The sequence below is a fragment of the Solanum lycopersicum genome, chromosome 1 (assembly GCF_036512215.1).
Source record: "Solanum lycopersicum chromosome 1, SLM_r2.1".
Taxonomy (NCBI): Eukaryota; Viridiplantae; Streptophyta; class Magnoliopsida; order Solanales; family Solanaceae; genus Solanum; species Solanum lycopersicum.
In genome coordinates, this window is record NC_090800.1 from 86560930 (window position 1) to 86579574 (window position 18645).

Sequence of the window (18645 nt, forward strand, 5' to 3'; positions counted from 1 at the left end):
TTTATAAATCAACCCACTACCCACCCATTACTAACTAAACCCCACCCAATTAATAATCCAACTATAATATCAAAATTGTCATAAACACTACTAATACACGATGAAATTATAAATTAATGAAATTGACATTCAAAATTATTCGAGTCCGAGTCGAAGCCCCAATTAAATTTATGTTGAGCCGCTTATTTAGGAGGACACTTTCAATTTGATTATCTTTCAAGATTGAATTAGAAATTTATGATTAGAGGTAAAGAAGTAATACATCACGAATTAATTCATGCACTTTTAAAAATATAATTTTATTAATGTTTATGATTTGTTTTAAAACTTTTAATATATTATTTTGAAAAAAAATTACCTATGAAGTAACATCACATAATTGGAACGTAAGAATAATTAAGACGAACTTTTAAGTTTATCAAGTAATTTTTATTTAGACACTTGAATGTATGATAATTAAATTCTATAGATATTTTCGTCTCGAATTTTTTAAAACACTCAACTGGCAGTAGCTTTTCTATTGTTGCATTAATAATGTGAGTGATTTATTAATTTGGAGGGTTTAATTAGTAATAGATGATGGGTTGTGGATTGAGTTATAAATTATACTAATAAATTAAATTATAACAAATAGTTGAGCGCCACATAATTAAAAAAATATTTAAATAGTTTTAATATAAAACCGTTAAATAAGTGATCAATTTTGAACCAAAGGGTGGATGACAAGGATATTTTGGACCCAATAGGTGGGTGGGAAGAGTATTTTGGAGCCAATAGGTGGATGAAGGGTAATTTTATACCATTTCCAATACTTTGAAGATATTTTAGACCCTCTTTCGTTTCTTAATAGATGTATCAATTTAAAAGTAAACATCCGCTAGGCCTTCCTAGGTCCGTACTTATATATACATTGTCATCTGCCGAGAGAGGGATGGACAATGAGAAGCTTTAACTCTATGGTTCATCTCTCGGTATGAGAATGTGAATATAGATAAAATTATCTCATAAAATTATTTTTTCATTATATTTATTGAATAACTTATCAAATTATCAATATAAATAAATAAATTACATAATATCAAAATTAATATTCATAATCAATATAAAAAAGAATAATGTTACAATTTTTTTAATATAACTCCTATGACACGACTGCCTGGTCGTCTACTGACTTCCACATTGCTTGGATATAATGTCGTCTTAATTCTGTTGCCAACAATAAATTCAATTATAGCAAGATCGATTCTTTTTATTTCTATTTTTTCTATATTCCTGATTAAATAATGTGATATTTATTTAAATGTCTCAATTGGCCAAATTATTTAAGTATTTTAATCTTAGTCAAAACTTAAAAGAATATATATTACTACCATTTAAGTATATACAATTTTAGCAATAAAAAAGAAAACTTATTTCGGTATTATTTTGGCACCACAGTAAATCATTTTCGTTTTCTTATGGAACTTAGTTTCCATTTTTAAAAAAATATTATTTTTTCTTAGACTAAATTTCTGCCAATTTAAAAGAAAACATTCAAATAAGTTGTGTTACGAAGAGAAAATGTAGTATAATAAAATATAATTTTTAGAATTTAGATATTAAATAAATGGTACTGAAGGTTACCTTTCCATTAACTATTAGAGTGGTGCTAGAGCATCAATTATTATTTTGGACCAATTCAAATAATGTTTACTTAAGATCCTATATTTATATCAGGAAATCAATATTAAACGTCTATGAATATTAAATATAAATTTATGTTTAGTACATATTTTTTTAATTTTAATTTATTTATCATATTTTTTAAGATATTTTTTTTACAATTTTTAATTTTATTTTTCTATATAATATATTTAAGATTTGATAAATAAATCTGCGTGTTTACAAATGGACCCTGTGATTTTGACACCATGAAAAGTCAATATCATGGTGTCGTATTTGTTGGTGATTTGTATGTTCATATTGGACTACCAATACTTGTTCATTAAGAAATAGACTTAAGAGTTAAGATGTTGTGAATTGTGTTACATTGAATAGGGTGATGGTATGCCAGTTACTATTTTATATATAAAATATAACTTTGTTTGAATTTTATTAATATATGTGAGATATTTGGTCTTACTCAGATTCTTTCACTCAATTAAACGCGGATCCAATATTATGCTTTTAGATTTATTCGAACTCAAAATTTTAATACCAAATACAAATTTATGCATAAAAATTAACTTAAATTAATAATAAGAACCTATAAAATTTAAATTTTACATTGGCCTTTATACTGAACTTCTGATCTTCCTCATTTTCATTTTTAACTATTTATATCAAAATATGAGATATTTATTGACATATTCAGTTCAATTGTTACAAACAATCCCAAGCGTCATTTGATACTGAAGAAATTAATTTGTTTTTCTAGTGTCTTTATTGCATTTGTTTTCGAATGAACTTGTATTAAATTAAACTTTTGCAAACCCCACCACCTTTATTTATTTATTTTAAAAGGATACTATAGGGATGTATTAATTACTTCATTGCCTATTTTAAATGCAACAGCTTTAGATCCATAACTTTAATTACTTACTATTCAAAATAATTTTTCAGAATCTAATACTGAAGATCAATTAATAGATATAGCGCGGTAAAATAATCATACAATCATTATTTCTTAATGAATATGGCAAATCCAAATGTGACAAGTAAAAATGAACGAATAGAATAGGAACACTGCAAGATTGTGATATAGACGTTATGATTTGTGGTAGACATATACAACATAAAATCCTATAAAACTTGCAATATATAACTGGTGAAAGATGGTTCACAAGAAAACATCTATATGACCAATTGAGTTGCTGGTAATTTTCTTGAGCAACATTTAAAACACACATTATGAATTCAACCATAAATATACCATGTACCCCACACAAACAGCCAGCCAAAAGAACACTCTGGTAATGTGATTTTGAAATTTTAGAAAACACAAACTAAACCATTACATTTTCAGACAATTCAAAAGGCCTTTGTGCCAGACCAAAAACCCTGACCCTTGGCGACAAAACGATCCAATTACATAGTCTAAAAATTGTGATCCAAAAACAGTGAAGAGACCTATGAAACAAAACAAACTCACTAATCTTCTAGCCAAACTTGAATCCTCCTGCAGGAACATTAGGCTGGTTGTTTCCGAATTGGAAACCTTGCGGATTTCCATCAGCACCATCAGGGAGATTTTGTTCTTCATCTTCTTCAGCCCAGTATTTCTCCAAGATCTTTACAGCCTTCTCATATATCTCATTGTTATCGTGAGTTTGGAGATTCTCAATCTTGTCCAATCCATCACATTCATCGATCATGTGTGTATACATATTGATTCCACCATTCGTCCCAGCTTCTTTGTCCACCTCGCCCACCTTCAGTATATATTGTGTAGATAAGAACAAAGTTTATTATATAACCAAAAAGACAGATTTTTTAAAGACAAAAAAGACGACGGTTCCTTTAAGAGATATTTTCTCAGAACCGGTTCAAACTTGTATTTTTAAAAGTGTTTTTGAGGTGAGTTTTGGAGTAGGAAATATCTAACCAACAAAGTACAAAATGAAAAATGTTCATAACTAATGTAAGTTTGTAATGTATTAGTGAAAGTGTTTCGTCCTTGATCAGAAATTTTGGAGGATCGCTTTGAATATAAAGAAAATTTTATTGAAAACATTCCGAAAGAACCTTGCAAAGTGCGATTTAAATTTATCCTGTGAAACAAATAAAGAAAAATGTAAATCTATTAGACACATATATTTTGAGAATTTGAGGCATAACTCATGGGTATGAAAGAATAAGTTTTGGGAGTAAAAAGTGTATGTCTCGGGAATGGCTCCGAGCATGTTTAAAGTGTCTTATAAATTATAGTTATTTACTATTGATTTGACACGAAGATTAAAAAACAATAAATAATACAAATAAAATAGATATATTATAAATTATTCATTAATTTTATGTACTGCACAAATACAACTTTGGAGAGAATATTGTTGGACATCCAAATATTATAATGGACAGGAAAAGATAAATCGAGAGAGTAAATTTTTAAAAATTAAACTTAAAATGCTTTTAATTCAAAAAAAAGAAAAAGATCTCCTGTTTTTGTCTTTAAACTTATTTAATTGATTTTAAATTTATCAAACAACCCAAAGTAAAAGTAATCTTTCTCAAATAAAAATCACTAGTATAACTTTCTATATCATTAATAACATAATTTATTTGATCAATTTGCAGTTGCTCACTTAGTTTCTTAATAATATTATAAAATTTAAAATACATAACAATCTAAACCCCTTATATTGAGACTAGTGTGTTGCCTCATGCTACGTAAAATGCCTCTCCCCCTTTCCTCCTCTTCGCTTTTAGAAAAAACGCTGGCTCAAAAAAGCATCCTTACCCAAAAAATAATTTCATGTAATACTATTTACAATTTGACACGTACCTTAAGAAACAACAAGTAATATAAATAACATTACTATAATATTCTTTAAATAAATTAAATTTAGTGTTTTAAAAAATATATTGATATTAAATTAGTATTTAATAATAATAATAAAATAGATAAGAAAAATTATTTCTTAATTTTTTCAAATAAAATAAGTGACATTATTTAACAATTATTTTTCGCATAGTAAACAAATTAAAAATGAACGAAGGAAAGTAATAAATAAACGAGAACTATACCCACAGTGTTCAATACAACTCTTTTCGTGATTGACATTTAATTTTCTCGCTTCAGAAACTATCTGTGATATAGACTAAGCACCACTCTCTGTCCAATAGTATTAGTTTAGTATTGACTTTATATATTTTTGAAACTACGAATAAAAGAATAATTTTATTATATTATTATTTTGTTAAAAAATAATTATAATTAATAATAAAAAAGAATTAAGTATAAAATTATATATTAATTTTATAAAATGAAAAAGTGTTATTGACATCACAAAATAGTAAAATGAACCACTATTATGAAATGAATAGAAGTATTAAATTATATGTGTAATAACATTTTAGTGCAACCGTCTACAATAAATGCTTGTTGAACCTCTTGGTTGTCATGGAATTTCAATTATTTTCGATGATAGTTCTGATTTCTAGTTGTGAATTTAAGAGTATATAATTGAAACTCTACCAAACAAAAGCCATTATAGTTAGATAACGAAGGGGACAACTCGTGAGGATATCTAATTTCATACCCCTCTATTTTTAATTATTTTTTTTTTTTTAATTTTTAAAATTATTTTTAATTATTTATTTATTTTAATAAATTAAGAAAGAACAATTTCTTTAATCAATATATTCTCAATTAATTATTTTGAAAAATCTCAGATTTTTAATTCATTCACTTCATAATTAATAGAAATAAAATAGTAAATTCACTATTTTAATTATTGATTTCTTAATCGGAAAAGGGTCTAAAATACCCTTGAAGTATTGAAAATGGTACAAAATTATCCTTCATCCACATATTGGCTCCAAAATACCTTTGTCATCCATCTTTGAGTTCAAAATTGACTACTTATTAATGATTTTAAATTTAAACTATTTAAATATTTTTAAAATATTTGATGTTCAACTATTGGTTATAATTTATCTTTTTTGTATTTATAAATCAACCCACTACCCACCCATTACTAACTAAACCCCACCCAATTAATAATCCAACTATAATATCAAAATTGTCATAAACACTACTAATACACGATGAAATTATAAATTAATGAAATTGACATTCAAAATTATTCGAGTCCGAGTCGAAGCCCCAATTAAATTTATGTTGAGCCGCTTATTTAGGAGGACACTTTCAATTTGATTATCTTTCAAGATTGAATTAGAAATTTATGATTAGAGGTAAAGAAGTAATACATCACGAATTAATTCATGCACTTTTAAAAATATAATTTTATTAATGTTTATGATTTGTTTTAAAACTTTTAATATATTATTTTGAAAAAAAATTACCTATGAAGTAACATCACATAATTGGAACGTAAGAATAATTAAGACGAACTTTTAAGTTTATCAAGTAATTTTTATTTAGACACTTGAATGTATGATAATTAAATTCTATAGATATTTTCGTCTCGAATTTTTTAAAACACTCAACTGGCAGTAGCTTTTCTATTGTTGCATTAATAATGTGAGTGATTTATTAATTTGGAGGGTTTAATTAGTAATAGATGATGGGTTGTGGATTGAGTTATAAATTATACTAATAAATTAAATTATAACAAATAGTTGAGCGCCACATAATTAAAAAAATATTTAAATAGTTTTAATATAAAACCGTTAAATAAGTGATCAATTTTGAACCAAAGGGTGGATGACAAGGATATTTTGGACCCAATAGGTGGGTGGGAAGAGTATTTTGGAGCCAATAGGTGGATGAAGGGTAATTTTATACCATTTCCAATACTTTGAAGATATTTTAGACCCTCTTTCGTTTCTTAATAGATGTATCAATTTAAAAGTAAACATCCGCTAGGCCTTCCTAGGTCCGTACTTATATATACATTGTCATCTGCCGAGAGAGGGATGGACAATGAGAAGCTTTAACTCTATGGTTCATCTCTCGGTATGAGAATGTGAATATAGATAAAATTATCTCATAAAATTATTTTTTCATTATATTTATTGAATAACTTATCAAATTATCAATATAAATAAATAAATTACATAATATCAAAATTAATATTCATAATCAATATAAAAAAGAATAATGTTACAATTTTTTTAATATAACTCCTATGACACGACTGCCTGGTCGTCTACTGACTTCCACATTGCTTGGATATAATGTCGTCTTAATTCTGTTGCCAACAATAAATTCAATTATAGCAAGATCGATTCTTTTTATTTCTATTTTTTCTATATTCCTGATTAAATAATGTGATATTTATTTAAATGTCTCAATTGGCCAAATTATTTAAGTATTTTAATCTTAGTCAAAACTTAAAAGAATATATATTACTACCATTTAAGTATATACAATTTTAGCAATAAAAAAGAAAACTTATTTCGGTATTATTTTGGCACCACAGTAAATCATTTTCGTTTTCTTATGGAACTTAGTTTCCATTTTTAAAAAAATATTATTTTTTCTTAGACTAAATTTCTGCCAATTTAAAAGAAAACATTCAAATAAGTTGTGTTACGAAGAGAAAATGTAGTATAATAAAATATAATTTTTAGAATTTAGATATTAAATAAATGGTACTGAAGGTTACCTTTCCATTAACTATTAGAGTGGTGCTAGAGCATCAATTATTATTTTGGACCAATTCAAATAATGTTTACTTAAGATCCTATATTTATATCAGGAAATCAATATTAAACGTCTATGAATATTAAATATAAATTTATGTTTAGTACATATTTTTTTAATTTTAATTTATTTATCATATTTTTTAAGATATTTTTTTTACAATTTTTAATTTTATTTTTCTATATAATATATTTAAGATTTGATAAATAAATCTGCGTGTTTACAAATGGACCCTGTGATTTTGACACCATGAAAAGTCAATATCATGGTGTCGTATTTGTTGGTGATTTGTATGTTCATATTGGACTACCAATACTTGTTCATTAAGAAATAGACTTAAGAGTTAAGATGTTGTGAATTGTGTTACATTGAATAGGGTGATGGTATGCCAGTTACTATTTTATATATAAAATATAACTTTGTTTGAATTTTATTAATATATGTGAGATATTTGGTCTTACTCAGATTCTTTCACTCAATTAAACGCGGATCCAATATTATGCTTTTAGATTTATTCGAACTCAAAATTTTAATACCAAATACAAATTTATGCATAAAAATTAACTTAAATTAATAATAAGAACCTATAAAATTTAAATTTTACATTGGCCTTTATACTGAACTTCTGATCTTCCTCATTTTCATTTTTAACTATTTATATCAAAATATGAGATATTTATTGACATATTCAGTTCAATTGTTACAAACAATCCCAAGCGTCATTTGATACTGAAGAAATTAATTTGTTTTTCTAGTGTCTTTATTGCATTTGTTTTCGAATGAACTTGTATTAAATTAAACTTTTGCAAACCCCACCACCTTTATTTATTTATTTTAAAAGGATACTATAGGGATGTATTAATTACTTCATTGCCTATTTTAAATGCAACAGCTTTAGATCCATAACTTTAATTACTTACTATTCAAAATAATTTTTCAGAATCTAATACTGAAGATCAATTAATAGATATAGCGCGGTAAAATAATCATACAATCATTATTTCTTAATGAATATGGCAAATCCAAATGTGACAAGTAAAAATGAACGAATAGAATAGGAACACTGCAAGATTGTGATATAGACGTTATGATTTGTGGTAGACATATACAACATAAAATCCTATAAAACTTGCAATATATAACTGGTGAAAGATGGTTCACAAGAAAACATCTATATGACCAATTGAGTTGCTGGTAATTTTCTTGAGCAACATTTAAAACACACATTATGAATTCAACCATAAATATACCATGTACCCCACACAAACAGCCAGCCAAAAGAACACTCTGGTAATGTGATTTTGAAATTTTAGAAAACACAAACTAAACCATTACATTTTCAGACAATTCAAAAGGCCTTTGTGCCAGACCAAAAACCCTGACCCTTGGCGACAAAACGATCCAATTACATAGTCTAAAAATTGTGATCCAAAAACAGTGAAGAGACCTATGAAACAAAACAAACTCACTAATCTTCTAGCCAAACTTGAATCCTCCTGCAGGAACATTAGGCTGGTTGTTTCCGAATTGGAAACCTTGCGGATTTCCATCAGCACCATCAGGGAGATTTTGTTCTTCATCTTCTTCAGCCCAGTATTTCTCCAAGATCTTTACAGCCTTCTCATATATCTCATTGTTATCGTGAGTTTGGAGATTCTCAATCTTGTCCAATCCATCACATTCATCGATCATGTGTGTATACATATTGATTCCACCATTCGTCCCAGCTTCTTTGTCCACCTCGCCCACCTTCAGTATATTCTCGAGCCCCTCCAAGCATACTGTAACGATTCTGGGATCTGGACAAATTAGGAGATCACATAGTGGCTTAATGCAACCTTGACTAGTCAAGAACCTGCAATAGGATAAACAACACGTCCCATTAATAGAAATTGATACATTATTAGCATGAATGACACAGCTTCTGACCCCATTGACTTCTCTTATCCCCATAGATCTTTCAACTCGTGACTGAAATGTTTGTCTTTCCACAATGGAAAGGTAATTCACGATTTGCTCATTCAATTGAAAGGTTTAATAATAATCAGACCGTGTTTCAAAATCAGGAGCTTTACCTATTTTATCACAAGATCGCACTCCAATAAAATGTCTATTAAGAGCGCCAGATCATCATTTATCAAATAAGAAGAAAATCTGCTGTTAGTTTTGCTCAAACTTCAAGAATAGTTATTTACTTACAACCTCATTAAAAATCATGTCGGCTCCGATTACAAGAAGAGTATGACCCGATCATAAGTCATGTGAGATGAATAGAAGAATTAAAGGGGACTCACAGAGAATATACAGAGAAAGAACAAACCTAATCTGGTCATTAGATCCTCCAGAGGTAGCATTAGAGATAGCCCAAGCTGCCTCCTTCTTAATGTCAAATTCTGCATTTTGCAATAGGTGTACCAAAGGAAGAATAATATTCGCCTCAATAACAGCCTATTTAGAAGGAAATAAGCAAGTGCATTAGCAGCAAGAGGGATAAAGGAAAAGAATATTTGATTCCTGAATAAATTTGTCACGTCCTGGAAAGGGTGAAAGGCAAAAAAGCGGCAACAAACTTGATAAAAAAGAAACAAGCTTCTCAATGAAACAACTTCTGAGTAGACATCTTCCCATCACGTAACACTCCAATAGCACTTCTTCATTTCAACAAGCATACTCTAATCGTGAGCAACATCATCTCATTCTCTGGAAAGTCGAGCCCAAGCATCTAATTGTGCATTTTTAGACAGCACAAGCCTATCTAATATCACTCAATTTCACTCTTATGACACCTAAACATGCAATGACACAGATATTGCATGTACATGTCCAAAAACCTTACTGTCTAAAGTGTTACTTCATAGTTTAAGCTTTTGGTTGATACCCTCATTAGTTTCATCAATTAGCGCAAGATCCAAAATTTCTGAGGTATTTAAATTTCTTAACTATCTTCTTGACCTGAGTGAACCACTGTTTTCCGGCAAAAGAAAATAGAACTGCAGCCTCAGAGTGCCTCTGCTAAGCCATCACACCATGAGAGAAGAAGATGAAGTGAAAGACCTCTGGAACGGACCTAGTCTTTTGAATTTACTTAAATATATATAGCTATTAGAAGAATAAGTAAATAGAGTGAAAAATATTAAAAGATGTTTTTAAACAAAAGAGTACTAATATGGGGAAATTAGTCAAATGGTATTCTTTTTTATTATTAATAAATGGGTGGGTTGAAAGAATTTTTTTGAAACATAAATGGATTAAAGAAATTGTTACAATGAAATCAAAATAAGGGAGGCAAGTGTACTATCATAAACCACAAGGGAGGTGAGTATTGTGAAGTCAAACATGAGGGGAGGTCTCTGAAACTATCCCAAAATGTAATGCTAATACGTGACCTTTTGAATCACATAAAAAGGGGAAAGTGTAATAACAAAACCACCTCAACCCAATGACCATCAAACCCTCAGAAAAGGAAAGGGACAGACAGGTTGTAAAGCATAGTTTTAATCTACTTCTGGAAGGTCATTGAATAAAATATAGAACTACAATAAAATAAACAGAAGTATAGAGAAAGAATTCTCGACTATGCCTAGCATCTATATAACAACAACACAGAGCTTGACAGCCAGAGTGTGGAAACAAAGAGAGGAGGAGCAAGACAATAATTAGCATTATGCACAGAGTACTTGTTCAAACCCAAAAGTTTTTAGGCACTTAGCTTCCACGCAAACAACTTAAAGACAACATTCATTTATTATTTGAAACTGAACTTAAAAAATAACATTTGATGTAGAAATGCAAACTACTCCAAGCTGGCAGGAGACTAATAAAATCAGAAGCACTTAAGTGAATGAAGATATACCTGTATTTGGGCTCTGTTTCCAGCAGTGATATTAGAGATTGTCCAACATGCTTCTTTCTTGATGCTTTTCTTGTGATTTTGAGTTAACAATTGATACAGACATGGCAAGACTTGGTTGTCAATCACAAACTGAAATATAAATACCAGTAAGTCATGTGAAAATAGACAGAAAAATAGAGGAAAGAGGACCACTTTAATCCATATCCAAGTAGCAGCATAGGTGATATTAGCAGAATTTCCCATTTTTCCTGATTATAAAGAATATTTACACAACTTCATCCTAAAAGACAAAGCACCATAATAAATTTTCCTCAAAAGTATTGTTTTGCTCAATAAACAGATCCACATGATGCTAAACATGGATAACATAATCAACTGGATAACAATTTTCATATCATTTAGATTTTTAATGTGGAGATGGAGTGACCTGAAAGACAGTGCAAAGATAATTTGAACAAGATAAAGTAACATCACAGCATTGATTATGATGTCGCATTACCTGTGTTTGAGCATCATCACCAGTAACAATATTTCCCGCAGTCCGGAGAGCAGGTATGAGAACAGTAGGCGATGGATGACTTCATAGGACAAGGAGGGAAAAGGCAAGGTTAGCATTTAATCAGCTGAAATTTATGAAAATGCAAGTATAAAGTTGGACGTCAAAGAGAAATCGCCAACCCATAAATGCATGATACTGACTAATTTAAAGCAAAGCAATGAGTGTAGAGATAATTGGAACTTACAGAAGAAGCTCCACTAGTCGTGGACAGACACCCGCATCAATTACAGCCTGAATCTTATCATTTGGTCCATCAGATAAATAAGAAAGAGCCCAGCAAGCATCTGTCAAGACTTCTTCATCGTTCATGTGGATAAGTTGTTGAAGAACTGGTAATGCAGGTCTGACCTATAAAATACACACTCAGATAATTATTTCTGAAATAAATTTTTACCTATCTAGATAGATCCGGAAATAGCACAATATCGAAAGATACAAAAAATGATGTCATTAATAAGGAAGCATAATTTACGTCCACTTACTGCCTCAAATGGTGTTGGTGGTTTGCCTCGACAAAAGTTGGAAAGAGTCCATGTTGCATTTCTTAGCATTGAAAGCTTTGAGTGTTCATTCAACTGAGCTAGCAATGGCATCAATGCACCCTGACCTAGAACAAGATCTCTACAACTTGGGGAATCACCGGCAACATTGCCCAAAGCCCAGACTGCCTGTTCAGTAAATTGGTGTAAAGATAAAACTGTTGTCAGAATTTTAAGGAAGAGCCAAAAAATTATTAAAAACTAACGTTTACTTTGTCAAGGGACTTGCACTATTTTTTAGAAGTTTGGACACATGATTCTTTGAAAACAACACAGTATCACCAACACAAATTGCAGAAGCAAAATCTGGAAAAATTTCAGACCTATAGTCATACAACAATTAATACCGCTAGTGATAGATCTATGGTGACATACTTCCGATAAAGGACTAGGACGAAGCTTTGAAAGTTTAAGGATATGCAAGACAAGGTTGATGAGCTTCAATTCGAAATCATGAAGATACTTATTGTGGAAGAATTGCCCATGAATTATGGCGAGGAGTTGGCCCACATGGAGAACAAGAAAGGACCAGAAAATCATACCCATATAGAGCCAAAAGGAGTTACCTCGCTTCAGTGCTTAAGCGTGCCTTTGACAACACTGAAGCTTATCAACCTCGCTTCAGTGCTTAAGCGTGCCTTTGACAACACTGAAGCAACCTGAAGCTTATCAAGTGGTATCAGCCTATTAGAGCGAACTCTGTATTATCAGCTGGGCTTTCACGAACTCCTTGACAATGACACTATACAACTCACTAATCCCTTAGCAAAGTGCCTCCCACAATTACGAAACAATACCCTATCTACATGGAATTTAAATTTAGTTATCCAAAGTATTATCTTTTGTTTCACATCTTCATTGCTTTTTTTGTCTCTATATGCAACTGCACATCAAGAAAAATGTTATCCATTTAATCATTTCTTCACGATTCTAGTATTTAAGCAAAATCAAATCTAATATACAGAATAATTGTTTTCCTTATCAAGTTTCTTAAAGTTATGTTGCTCAGACTCTTCAAAAATGTCGACGAGCGCGTGTCGGATCCTCCAAAATAGTGTATTTTTGAAAGATCCGACACAGGTGCACAATATTTTTGGAGATTCCGAGCAACTTAGTCTTGAAGTATATTGACTTTAATTTAAAGAAGCTCAACAACTGAATAATGTTTTAGGTTACATGACAAATTGCAAAGTCATTCCTGTTCCAGAAACCGAAGATATCTGTGCAACAGATGACATAGTTCAAACTCTAACGCTCAACGGGGGAATATTGAAATTCACATCCAACATTCAGGTGCATAAATAAGAATAAGATGAAATAACAAAATAAGATTACCTGTTCACGGACATCATCACTGGTTGAGCTTAGAAGTTGTACAAACATAGGAACAGCTCCATGGTCAATCACAACACGAGTATGTTCTGATGTTCCAGATGCAACATTTGTCAACGCCCAGGCAGCTTCAAACTTCAGCCATAGGAAAGATCAAGGCAAATTTAAGATGGTTGCTGCATCCTGAGTAAAGGCAACATAACAGGAAAAGAAGGAAAGAGTAGGTACACTTACTTGAAGCTGAGGTAAGTCCTGCCGTCCGAGAAATTCAACAAATCGAGGAATAACTCCAGCTTTAATTACCTCATCAATTGGAGGGCTGCGCTCTACAGTTAACAAGACTATTGTCAAAATAGCAAAAAAATTAAGAAATCTAAACCCAAAAACAACAGAACAAAGAAATACCAATCGATAAGAGCTTCCTGAAATGAGTAGTTGCTTCGACTTGCGCCGCAGGATCTTCTGACCATACTCCTTGGACCATAATAGGAATACTTTCCAGCTGTAAGAAAACACAAAAAGACATTAGAAGTGGACCGAGATTATAGTAAAAAAAGTTGGGGAAGGGAAGGATGAGAGTGTCATCTTTAGTGGGCGTTTCTTCATGAGAACCAAATATTATACACTTCATTGGGAATTTTTGAAGTTGAAGTTTGAGTTGTATTTGGGTCATACATTTTGCAAAGAATATTTAGAATTTGAATGTACTTTCTCTAAATATGATTTTACCCCCAAATTTCTAAAAACTAGCAAAATCACCAACTTGACTAATTTTACTGAGACGTACAATCAAATCTGAATATATCATAATAGATAATCACATAAGGTCATAGATTAGATCTCATATACGAATTACTACATACTATTACAAATATTTTCACTTTATCTGGAATTTTTTAAATTGAAATTGAAGTTTTGTTTGGTTATAATTTTTGCAAATAATATTTGGTTGTTTGCAAATACTTTTCCTTTAAAAAAATGAAGTAAAATTTAAATGGTGTCATTTTTATAAAACAAAAAAAATTAAAGTAAAATTTGAAAAGGGAAAATAAAGTGAATGAAAACAGGGTGCTGGGTGTTCTCCAAATTCCAAATACAACTTCATGTTGGGCAAGAGGTGCTTTGAAAGCATCTATTGTTTCTTTCTGTCTGTACACATCAAATTTCACATTCATGATTGTTTTTTAATGACAAGGGAAACCCGCAACCGCTGCCTTTCGGGTTCGCACAGGGTAAAACCCCGCTCCTATGCAATAGCTCGCAAACCACATAGGAGAGGTAACCTGCATCAGGCTTGCCTGGTGTGACGAGCTTAACCCAGAAGGCAAACCCCTTGCTAACAAGGGGTTTCAAGCTTGAGGCCTCCAACATGGAAGTCCCAAGCTCAAACCATTGGGCCAACCCGAAGGGTTTTATGATTGTGTTGATGCTAGCATCATTCATCTTTTGTTCTCATCTCTTCTTTCTACAAAACCTTGGTCCTACTTCCTCATTAGGCTGCGGAACTATTGCTGAAATTTGAAACTATATTTTCTATTGAAATCCATGGCTGTACTGATACTGAAAGTTAAAAACAATGTTTTAACTTTTATTTCGTATGTTCAGATTTTAAGTTCTTGACCTTCCTTAAGTTAAAAAACAATGTTTTAAAGTGAAAAGCACAAATAACCAACAAGGTTCACAAGGCTTAAAGCAAAAGGTGAAAAGGATAGTGTACCCTTCTTTGAAGTGAAGTGTACAATTTACAAAAAAGTTAAAAAAAAGTTTACACTATGAATATAGTACTATAATAGTGAAATTGCAAATAAAATAACTAATCCCAGCATCCATTATACAATAACAGTGATATTAATCCAAATCCTTAAAGTTGAGACTCAAAGAATCAACTGCCTATCATTTGGAACTCTTTGCTCGTCATGTTTGAAAGGTCACTCCTCTGAAGCACATATAACCTCTTGCTTTGCATCACTTTAAGCAGTGGATGGATCAAAATTGCAATCACTTGGTTCATATTAATGGATTTCTAAATATAAAGAGTTTTATCCTAATTATGTTGAAAAACTTCCACACTTTCTAACCCATATGACATTTATTTTGATGAAGCACATACCTTGTTTGAAGTGTGAGCTTCACTTCTCATCAAAGAGAATAACATTATCAAACTGAGTTTTGCTTTTCGGTTTTCATGTCTGTTATTCATTTTTGGATGAAATAAGAATATTGAAAAAATGAATAACATATCCATAATTGACCTGGGGAACAATCAATTATAGACATGTTATTCATTAAATAATTACAGACATACTAACCCAAGATTTTCAACTTTCTTATTCACACTTGCAAAAAATGTCATATACAAATAAAGATGTGAAAGAAAGGTGAAAATAAGAACTCAATTACAAAAAGAAAAGTTAGCTCTAATTATGAATATCTGAGATCACAAAGGACTTACCCAGGAGTAGTTTCGTTGATTTAATTAAAATTATTGTGGAACACTATATCTAAAGTATGGGTTCCCTTTTAAGCTCTTGCTGAGTTTAGTCGGTGTGCAGTTCCAACATCATTGCTATGCTCTTTTTTTCCTTTTTTTTGATAACCATGGTGTCCGAACCAACTTGCATGCACCTCAACTAATTCACAAGATACATGCCACCTTCCACCAGCCATAGGTACCAAGCATCACTGCTACTTACTAACCTACTCGGTCTACCACTCCCTCAATTTGATCAACCAAGTGAAATTTGGCAAATATTTTTAACATTTTTTAATAAATGAAGAAACATTTTTATCCATTTCTTACTAGGATGGTGCAAAACTATATACAAGTGATTGTGTGTGGCATCCACCATATGTCTTTATAACCTGTACAAACTGGCATTCTCTCTTTACACCCAAAGAATTGAGTTTTCAAATTACAAAATAATTAGTTATGCATAAAATTTCATTTTGTCTATCCCAATGGTAATCCAAGGCTGCACATCTTTAGAAAAAGGTATTTTTAGCGGAGCAAGTCAGCATCTAATTCTCTGCAGTGCCAAAAAAGATATAATCAAAGTTGAATATCTGGTGTTTCTTGCTTATCGCAAAAATATTTCCAAACAATTAATTAGGATCTCAAGGTGGACTACTAAGTGTAGTCAAACTTCAGCAACAACAATTTTTTTCTAAAAAAGAAAGAGACTTCGATTAATTCACTTCACAAGTACAAACTTTAATCGACCAATCAAATCAAGAATCACCGCATCGTTGAGATCAATAACAAAATAAACAAAACCCATAAAAATCTCAAAAGGGTATATAAAAAATGGGTATAATGAGTTGAAAAAATTACCCTTTTCTCAATAGCAGCAGGGGTTTGAGTGGCATCGGGTAATTGCTGAGAGTGAAGAAGAAGACCCTCTCTGCGTTTCTTGAGAAGATTGTCTTCTCGCTTATTCTTCCTGATCTCAACCAAATTGTCCTCTCTCCTTCTACGAGCTTCATCTGCATCAACCCCAATTTTGTAAGATTTCTTGCGAACTTCAGTTCGATTGCTGGGTCGAAGAGACATTTTTTTTGTGGGAAATTGAGGGGACAATGCCTCTCCCTCTCCCTCTCTGTAGACAAACAAGACTGGAAAAGTGAGAAGAAGAGAAAAAGCTTTTAGAGATTGAAGAATTCTCACTTTGGGTATTCTTGTTTTTTGCTTTAAAGACACGTTACGGAAAATTACAGCCTAATTTTTGGTCTTTGTTTAACACTTTGGGAGTTCCTATTAATACATTTTATTTTATTTTTATCTCTCACGCGCACACCAAAGAGATAATTAATCTGTCTCTATTATTATTATTATAAATTTTATATGACAAATTTATACATTATTATAACATAATGAGATGGATGTTACGTATCCTATCGTAATATATAGTGCTATTTTAATAAATATAATGTTTGAATAATTTTTTTTGTCCTCTGTCATTATGTAACATTATAAATCAATATTTGAATGATAAATTTACTAGAAAAATAGAGTACATAATAAATCTATTAAAAAAAAATATAGAGTAAAAGATGAAATATGATATTAAATAATTAACAAAGACAAATTAAGAAGAAAATATTAAGGTTTTGATGCAATCACACAAAATTGATTGTTTCATAAAATAGGTTTTTTCATTGTTATCTAACGATAATTTCAACAATACAATATAATAAGATTTAAATAACAACAAAAATAGCATTATATTTTAACTAACAATACAATAAAATGAGTAACGAACGTCTAAACAGGGGGTACACATTTGCAAAATTATAACTGGATCATTTTATTGCAGCATGCATGTGTGAGTTTATACTTATTATGCATTTTTCAATTGCTCTTTTAATTTATCAAATTTCATGTATACATAGTCGTATAGAATTTTGTGATAATTAGAAAATCTAATGAATTTAATATATAAACCTGTTAACAATTAGAAAAATCTGATAATATGATGCTAATTGAGTTATAAGTAACAAAATATAAAAGTAAAATTAAGATTGTCCTATACTTTATATTTAATATAAAAAAAAAGATATGCATAAACACAAAGGATTACCTACTTACATAATTATTAATTTTAATAGAGATAAAGTATTTTAAAGAAAAGTCGTCGAAAGATAAGCTTTATCAAAAAGATAAATTCAAAATACGTCAATTTTTAATTTTCACAATTTTATTCGATAATGATGTTAGATTCTCTCATGTAACTGGAAAATCAATATATACATTCATTAAACTCGACTTTAATTTATATTTTTTAAACATTGAGAAAGCCTTTTTAATAAAAAAAAACAATATTTATCCTTCGGGGGTGGGCCAGTGATTTGAATTTGGGATTTGTCATAAAATAAAAAACAGTATTTTTTTCTTGGAATAACTCAATTGGTGATCAAAAATTCGATAAATCAAGAGAACACATAGTTTTTATATTTCGTGAAAATGTTAAAGTGTGTAACATTATTTAAATACACTTTTGTTAACACAATATTTATCCAAAAAATATTTATATTGAATAAAATAATAATCGAATTATAT

The 18645-nt window shown here is 30.2% G+C and overlaps 1 protein-coding gene across 1 annotated transcript; it reads right to left on the reverse strand.

Annotated features, from left to right (window-relative positions):
• Nucleotides 1-8424: 8424 nt before the first annotated feature.
• On the reverse strand, nt 8425-17381 carry LOC101253727 (importin subunit alpha-4). Its single transcript, XM_004230274.5, has 10 exons — nt 16921-17381; nt 13995-14091; nt 13824-13915; nt 13593-13724; nt 12201-12386; nt 11903-12066; nt 11659-11737; nt 11160-11288; nt 9627-9754; nt 8425-9161 (listed from the first exon to the last, which is right to left on the reverse strand). Exons 1-10 carry the CDS (start codon nt 17137-17139, stop codon nt 8783-8785), a joined length of 1605 nt encoding a protein of 534 aa, XP_004230322.1. The 5' UTR covers nt 17140-17381; the 3' UTR covers nt 8425-8782.
• Nucleotides 17382-18645: the final 1264 nt, after the last annotated feature.